Source organism: Argentina silus (genome assembly GCF_951799395.1).
Source record: "Argentina silus genome assembly, contig: scaffold_161, whole genome shotgun sequence".
In the NCBI taxonomy this organism is placed as follows: Eukaryota; Metazoa; Chordata; class Actinopteri; order Argentiniformes; family Argentinidae; genus Argentina; species Argentina silus.
This window is the reverse complement of record NW_028152935.1, coordinates 83,530-92,260: the sequence shown is the minus strand read 5'-3', so window position 1 is coordinate 92,260 and position 8,731 is coordinate 83,530. Positions and strand designations below refer to the sequence as shown.

The window sequence follows — 8,731 nt, the reverse complement described above, 5'->3', positions numbered from 1 at the left end:
TACCATTGAGGGTTGGTGGAGGCAGAAGTCAGAGGACAGACTCATCGCACTGCATGAAACGGAATAAGGAATGCTCTCAAACACACGTGTACTTCCACCACCGTCCATTGCTACAGTATACACCATTATGTCAATGATTAACCAAAAAATCAATTACAATACAGCTCTGCTTGCCTATCCTTGCCTCCTCAACTCCAGGAAGTAACACAGGCATTGGGAAGATGACGGCCATAGATCTGGCCAGTAGGGGTGCCAGAGTAATCCTGGCCTGCCGCAGTAAAGAGAGAGCTGAAGCCGCCCTCATAGACATCAAGAGGGTGAGTGATTTATGTGAATTATGTATCTAAAATGTCAGAATATGTGTTGATGGAAGGTAGGCATAGTATAATGTTTACACATATATAGATATAGATATAGATATTTTACATTTATGGCATTTAGCAGACGCCTTTATCGAAAGCGACTTACAACAAATACATTTGTTTAAGTAAGTGAATCATCTATCCATCAGTCATCATAAGATAAAGTAATCAATGCTCGGCAGTCACAATGCTAGAAGAGGGACAAAAATACTATTTTTTTTAATATATATATATATTAGAATACATTTATTTACTTTCTGTCCTGTAGGAGAGTGGCAGCAACGAGGTGGTGTTCATGCAGCTGGATCTGGGGAGTCTGAAGTCTGTGCGCTCCTTTGCTGAGACCTTCCTGAAGACGGAGCCCAGGCTGGACCTGCTCATCAACAATGCAGGTGAGTTCTGAAGAGGGAGAGGGAGAGGGAGAGAGAGAGGGAGAGGGAGAGAGAGAGAGAGAGAGAGAGAGAGAGATGGAGAGAGAGAGAGAGAGAGTGAGAGAGAGAGAGAGAGATGGAGAGAGAGAGAGAGAGAGAGAGAGAGGGAGGGAGGGAGGGAGGGAGGGAGGGAGGGAGGGCGACTTCTGGAGGAGGCATTTGTCCAACCTCTACATTCCCATCGAGCTTCCAGAGAGTTGAGAATTGATAAATAGTGGCTTGAATGTTGGCTATTGATTAAAACATGCCGTTATTGCTGATCCAATCAAAAGCACATTCAAAACGACAAGCAATTAACACAACAACGTACTCAATAGAATCCATTCAAACACATACATTCCTCGGATGACAAAATAATTCATCAAGGTCTTAAATTGACCAATAGACACGAGAGAATTGAATTTGAGTACGTGTTGTCGGTTGAGCCAAGCGTACCGGAAACTAACGGCTGATTTACCTTTTTAACTCATCAACCATACAGGTGTGACACACACACTACAGCCCTCTTTCAATACATGCGGTTTTTGCACTGTACTTTACGGAGACTAAGCGGTTTAGTCATTTAACAGACACCCTTAATCGGAGAGACAGGGCAGTGAGGGGTCACATGATGGAGAATGATCAAGGGGTTATGAGATGCTCGTATCACCTCTTCAGAAGACTTATAAGGTTCATGATATTTTGTTAAGAAAAATCTGGCCCTCTTCTATGTATTTCAGGGGAGGCTGGTGGAGGTAGAAATCGGAGGACGGGGCTCATTGTAATGCATGGAATGGAATGAGGAATGGTCTCAAACATTAATACCGTTCAACATTCCGTTCCATGCATTACGATGAGCCCGTCCTCCGATTTTCTACCTCCAACAGCCTCCCTACATCGTTCTATCTACATCGTTACGTGTACAGAATAAGTGACGATCTGATTTAAAGGCATCTGTCCTCTGTGGCTCAGTTGGTGGAGCATGGCGCTAACAACGCTTAGGTTGTGGGTTTGATTCCCGCTGGGACCATATATACTGAAATGTGAGTCACTTCGGATAAAAGCATCAGCTAAATGGCATAGATAGATAGATAGATAGATAGATAGATAGATAGATAGATAGATAGATATCCACTGAGCTGTTTTTCTGCAAAGTATGTTTCTAATGAACTCACATTGAGGATGGCTGTGTCTCCCCTTTCTCAGGGATCTACATGCAAGGCACCACGGAGGACGGTCTGGGCATGTTGTTCGGAGTCAACCATCTCGGTCCCTTCCTGCTGACCAACCTGCTGCTGGACCGTCTGAATGAGTGCGGCCCGAGTCGGGTGGTCAACGTGGCCTCCACGGGTCATAACATTGGCGTGATGGACTTCGCCTGTCTGAGCACTCACAAGGAGCTGGGCGTGGGCACCTCCCTGTTGGACGACCTGAAGATCTACTGTAACAGCAAACTGTGTAATGTCCTCTTCACCCACGAGCTGGCCAAGAGACTGCAGGGCACAAACGTCACCTGTTACAGCCTCCACCCAGGTCAGTGAGTGCTCCAGGGATAGAATAATGATTCACAGAATAAAAGACTCAGGAAAGGCTTACATACTCTAACAGCCGACGTTTTGTTTTTATTTATTTTGTTTTCCTCAGGAGCCATCAACTCCGATCTGGCCCGTCACACCAGTCCCCTTGTCTTACTGCTGATGAAGCCCCTCACCACATTCTTCTTTAAGAACACGGAGCAGGGCGCTCAGACGACCCTCCACTGCTCCCTGCAGGAGGGCCTGGAGTCCCTGAGCGGACGATACTTCTCCAACTGTACCGTGAGGGACGTGTACCCCAAGGCCAGAGATGACGCTGCCGCTAAGAAGCTCTGGGAAGTCAGCGAGAGCCTCAGCAGACTGTCCTGAGGAACTCAGCCTGACTCGCCCTGACTGGACCACGCTTCATTCCTGTGTGGATTGAGGCTGGGGAGGCTGGTGAGGCTGGTGGTGGTAGAAACCGGAGGGTGGGCTCATTGTCATGCATGGAATTGGAATTAGGAATGGTATCAAACATAAACATGTACGGAATGGTATCAAACACATTCTATGCATTACAAACGAGCCCGCCATCGGATTTCTAAATATTTGTATTTCTAAATAAATGTAAATGTAATTTCTACCTCTACCAGCCTCCCCTGGTGTGGATGTACCCTAAGTTAGTTATGATTAGTTATAAGTAGTAATTACCAGGTGAAATATATATTTGTGAAGTGTAACTTCATTTTTTCCAAGACCAGTTTACTGTATCATCAACTTATGCTGTATGACTTTTTTTTTTTACCAGAAATCTATGATCGATCGATTGAGAGAATGCCAGAAATGTGCAAAGCTGTCATCAAAGCAAAAGGTGGCTACTTTGAAGAATCTAAAATATAAACCATATTCTGGTTTGTTTAACACTTTTTTGATTACTACATAATTCCATATGTGTTCTTTCATAGTTTTGATGTCTTCAGTATAAATCTACAATGTATAAAAAAAAATAAAGAAAAACCATTGAATGAGAAGGTGTGTCCAAACTTTTGACTGGTACTGTATACTGTAATGTATGCACTCACTGCAATCTAAGTCGCTTTGGATAAAAGTGTCAGCTAAATGGCAGATATTAGTATATTACAACCTTTGCACCATAAACTCCATGACCGGAGAGCATGGCGGCTGCTGGGCAGTGTCAGCAGTGGCTACCTCTCTCCTCGCTGCCGGAGCATTGGTGGGAGTCTATGTGATTATCTGTCATGTTTACGTCAAAAGAGTCACATGCAAAATCACTGCAAAGCTTCATGGGAAAACTGCCACTGTGGTGGGTGAGTGTATTTCCTGGTTGACTCTAGGTAGGGCTCCTATGTTGGAGTAGGTTAAGCTGGTCAGGTTTGAGGCCTGTTTTGTATTCGAGTTGATTAGTGTTCTATGTCTATGCATTTGTAATGTTTCTGCATTCTTTTAACTGCATTTAATATATCTATATATTTTTTATGTATTTATACATATATTAGTGTATTAATATATACTTTTTTATGAAACATGTATATTTATGTATCCTTTATTTAAGCATGTAAGTCTGATTGAGATAAAACAAATATTTAAAAAAATAAAACTTTTACAAGAGAGACCTGTTCCAAAGGCAGCAAGCAAATCAAACATATATATTATAAATAATTTACATTCATTTTCCAAGATGGAGGAACAAATAAACTGTTGGTGTAGTCATTTTCATTTACATTTACACTTATGGCATTTAGCAGACGCCTTTATCCAAAGCGACTAACAACAAATAAGTTTGTTTAAGTAAGTGAATCATCCATCCAACAGTCATCATAAGACAAAGTAATCAATACTCAGACCAGGGGCCATAGGCAGTCACAATGCCTCTATCTCCAAGTGAATGCGTGGGGAGCTATTCAAAATGGTCTCATGGCCCTCCATCTCTAGTTTACACACTGGGTTTAAAGGCTCTCTATCTCTGACGTTTAATTTGATGAATGGCATCGAGAGGCTTTGCAACTATGGCAATAGGGGAACAGGCTTACATATTCATCACAAAAGCTCAAGTTTCTCCACAGCTCAAGACCCTCACAGCTGTGGTGTATTGTGTGCTTACTGCAGAACCTTAGCACATGTAGGTTAGGATGCACACTCTCCTTCCTCCTCCTCTCCTCCTCTCTTCTTCTCTTCTCTGAGTCTCTCCATCCGCTCCACACAGCCAGAGAGAGACAGTCTAAATGACTGGAAGCTGAAAAACAACAATGTATGTTGGGGTTAGCCAATCGATTAAGATGTTATTTTCCTTTTGGGTTTGATTCCTGCTAGGACCATATATAATATATGCCATTTAGCTGACGCTTTTATCCAAAGCAACTTACATTGCAGAGAATGCATACATTTCAGTATATATGGTCCCAGCAGGAATCAAACCCACGACCTAAGCGTTGTTAGCGCCATGCTCTACCAACTGAGCCACAGAGGACCAGCATATATACTGAAATGTATGCACTCACTGCAATGTAAGTCGCTTTGGATAAAAGCGTCAGCTAAATGGCATATATTATATATTATTACTTTAGCACCAAAGACGAGCTCAACTGAATTGCCGTCCTATGCGGCTTTTTACTTTGTGATGTAACCAGTTGTATGCGGTTGGCAGCGGAGGCTGATGGAGGTAGACATCAAAATGAAGTTACACTTCACAAAGATATATTTCACCTGGTAATTACTTTTTCTTTAGAATCATGTCAGAACAAACTTAGGGTACATCCACACCAAGGGAGGCTGGTGCAGGTAGAAATCGGAGGACAGGCTCATTGTAATGCATGGAATGGAATAAGGAATGGTAAGGAATGGTATCAAATACATAAGGAGTGGTATCAAACACAATGAGGAATGGTATCAAACACATAAGGAGTGGTATTAAACACATTCCATGTATTACAATGAGCCTGTCCTCTGATTTCTACCTCTACCAGCCTCCCCTGGTGTGGATGTACCCTAAGTTAGTTATGATTAGTTATAAGTAGTAATTACCAGGTGAAATATATATTTGTGAAGTGTAACTTCATTTTTTCCAAGACCAGTTTACTGTATCATCAACTTATGCTGTATGACTTCTTTTTTTTACCAGAAATCTATGATCGATCGATCTCCCTGGTGTAAATCTATGATCGATCGATCTCCCTGGTGTAAATCTATGATCGATCGATCTCCCTGGTGTAAATCTATGATCGATCGATCTCCCTGGTGTGCCAATGAGGCAATGGATATACGCTGTATGATGATTCAGCATTTCTTGTTAAACACAGTCAGTGAAGTTCTCCCCATATTGGTTAGGGTTAGTGTTACATGTGTTACTGTTGACTTACTGGCAACCCATCATTTTGTTATATTGACTTGAGTCTATTTTGTGATACAATATATCTATATTGACATACACTTCCGATCTTCCGCCGTAGATTGAAAACCCATCTCTTCAGGCTACATCTTAACAGTCCCTCCTAGAGACCGCTTCACCCTCACTACCCCCCCGTACAAGTTCTCTCCTGATAATAAAAGAGAAAAAAAAAATAGCCTACTGCCATTACGACTGCCAATGGCCCCTGGTGTGAGCATTGATTACTTTATCTTATGATGACTGATGGATAGATGATTCACTTACTTAAACAAATGTATTGTTGTAAGTCGCTTTGGATAAAGGCGTCTGCTAAATGCTATAAATGTAAATGTAAATGTCTATATGGGGACAATTAAGACATATGACATTCCACTGACCCATTTTCTTTTTTACTTTTTTTACTTTTTACTATTTATTTATACTGCAAATTGTGTCATGTCTATTGTGTCTTATGTGTCTCCAACATGTCTCACTTTTCTTGTACTTATGTCACTTATTGTCTTGACCCTTGTCATTGCTGCTTATTTGTATTTTTTGTATGCTGCATTGTCATGGAACCAAGCCTAAGAATTTTACTCCCTGCACTTGTGTATGAGACGTAACAATGAACTTGAAACTTGAAAGAAGGGACAGAGGGGAAGACACTGACGTTAACAATGATCAATTCTGGTAATAAATAAATAAATAAATAAATAAATAAATAAATAAATAAATAAATAAATAAATAAATAAATAAATAAATAAATAAATAATAAAACAAAGGTTTGTGTATTGTGAAGGTTTACGTGGCCACTGGGTTTAAAGGCTTTTTATCTCTGACATGTAATTTGATGAATGACATTGAGAGGCTTTGCAACTATGGCAATAGGAACAGGCTTACATATTCATCACAAAAGCTCAAGTTTCTCCACAGCTCAAGACCCTCACAGCTGTGGTGTATTGTGTGCTTAATGCAGCACCTTATTTTCCCTGGTTTTAATGCTAATACTGTGGGGGGGGGGGCTGAGGTAGTGACAGTTGAGGGGGGGGGGGACTGAGGCAGTGTCAGTTGAGGGGGGGGACTGAGGTAATGTCAGTTGAGGGGGGGGGACAGGGGGACTGAGGTAGTGTCAGTTGAGGGGGAGGACTGAGGTAGTGTCAGTTGAGGGGGGGGAACAGGGGGACTGAGGTAGTGTCAGTTGAGGGGGGGACAGGGGGACTGAGGTAGTGTCAGTTGAGGGGGGGGACTGAGGTAGTGTCAGTTGAGGGGGGGGACTGAGGTAGTGTCAGTTGAGGGGGGGACAGGGGGACTGAGGTAGTGTCAGTTGAGGGGGGGGCTGAGGTAGTGTCAGTTGAGGGGGGGGGGGGGGGGACTGAGGTAGTGTCTGTGAGGTGTGTGGGGGGGAGGGGCAGGGGGGAGAGAGAACAGAGCATGGCTGTGGTGGTTTCTGTCCTTGATGATCTTCCCGGAGTAAATGTCCTGAATGGCTGGGAGCTCACAGACCGTGATGGACCGGGCTGCTTTCACCACCCTCTGTAGATCTTTACAACCGAGGGCGGTGCAGCTGCCGTACCAGGCGGTGATGCAGCCGGTCGAACTCTCTATGGTGCATCTGGACAAGTTATGCATTAGTTATGTCTACGTTATGCATTAGGGAGTGTTATGCAGTGGCGGCTCGGAGGACGGGCTCATTGTAATGCAATGATGTAATGATGAGCCCGTCCTTCCGATTTCTACCTCCGCCAGTCTCCGCTGGTCAAACTGGGTGATCCACTACAGATAAACACAAGCAATGCTGAACCCTTGACAAGCCTGTCCGGAACACAAACTACGGATGGTGGGAAGTGGTTCAGAGGCCACAGAGAGATGAGTGTTCTGTACGGGTGCCCAGGAGCCATTGAGTTCATGTTGACTGATAAGATTGCGCTGGCAGCTCTCTTCACAGTGACTCGACTCTTTCAATAAGGGAGGGACCGCATTCCTGCCACGACTCTTAAACATTGCGCAGTTTAACTTCGACATGAATAACTTAAACATTGCGCAGTTTAACTTCGACATGAATAACTTCATTCATACATGCTTTGTGACGCATTTCCCTTTATCGTGGGAATAATTGGGTTTCTTTCAATGAAGCAGTTGTCCATTCACTGGTCTTGTCCTCACGCATTGAACAGGCAGGTGCTCGAGATTGTTGAAGATGCTCGAGATTGTTGTGTTTGGTACTGTTCCTCATTCCGTGCCTTGCATCACAATGAGCCTTCCTCCTGTTTCTACCTCAACTGCTTCACTCATTCATACACTCTGCTCAATGGTGTTGTCATGGGCGCGGTATTTCAAAATTGTTTGTGCACCAGAATCAGAATAGATCAGAATGATCTTTTCTTTTGCTATCCAGGATCAGATTGAGGTGGCTGATTTCTCCTACACTACTCAAAGTCTGCCAGATAGATCTGATCCTGGATCGTGGCATTGATTATGTAGTGCACTGTTATGTAGTACTGTGTTCGTGTGTTATGTAACTATGCAAATGCAATGTATTGTTTTATTGTTTTATTGTTCTATTTTGTAAATTTGTTATTGCTATTTTGTTAATATGTTGCTATTTTGTAAATTCTATGTCAATATTTGCTATTGTTTTTTATGTCCCATGCACCAACTTCACAAAGTCAGTTTCCTGTATGTGCAAATATACTTGGCCAAATAAAATAATTCTGATTCTGATTCTGATTTTGATAAAGTTTGGTCTGACTTTACTTGAGGCTTGGTCTCCATACAGCAATGGATCATCATCATCATCATCATCATCATCATCATCATCATCATCATCATCATCATCATCATCATCATCATCATCATCATCCTCTTCATCATCAATGAGACCATCAATATCATCATACACCAGGCATTTTAAGATACAATTAAACAATTAAAGGGTTCAAAAAGCCATAATTGGTGAAAGATGTGATTGTTATATATATTGTTAAATATTGTGGATAGGGTGCACCTGCAAAAGTGGCCTTATCTCAGTGTGTTTCCCCTGTATGAATAAAGGTTAAATA

At 42.4% G+C, this 8,731-nt stretch overlaps 1 protein-coding gene across 1 annotated transcript; it reads left to right on the top strand.

Moving 5' to 3' along the window:
- Nucleotides 1-198: 198 nt before the first annotated feature.
- LOC310824523 (dehydrogenase/reductase SDR family member 13-like) lies at nucleotides 199-2,676 on the top strand (the record flags this gene model as incomplete). Its single annotated transcript, XM_083697782.1, has 4 exons — nucleotides 199-317; nucleotides 631-754; nucleotides 1,979-2,305; nucleotides 2,417-2,676. Coding segments are annotated over 4 exons (830 nt in total), but the record flags the coding sequence as incomplete, so codon positions are not given.
- Between the last annotated feature and the right edge of the window lie 6,055 nt (nucleotides 2,677-8,731).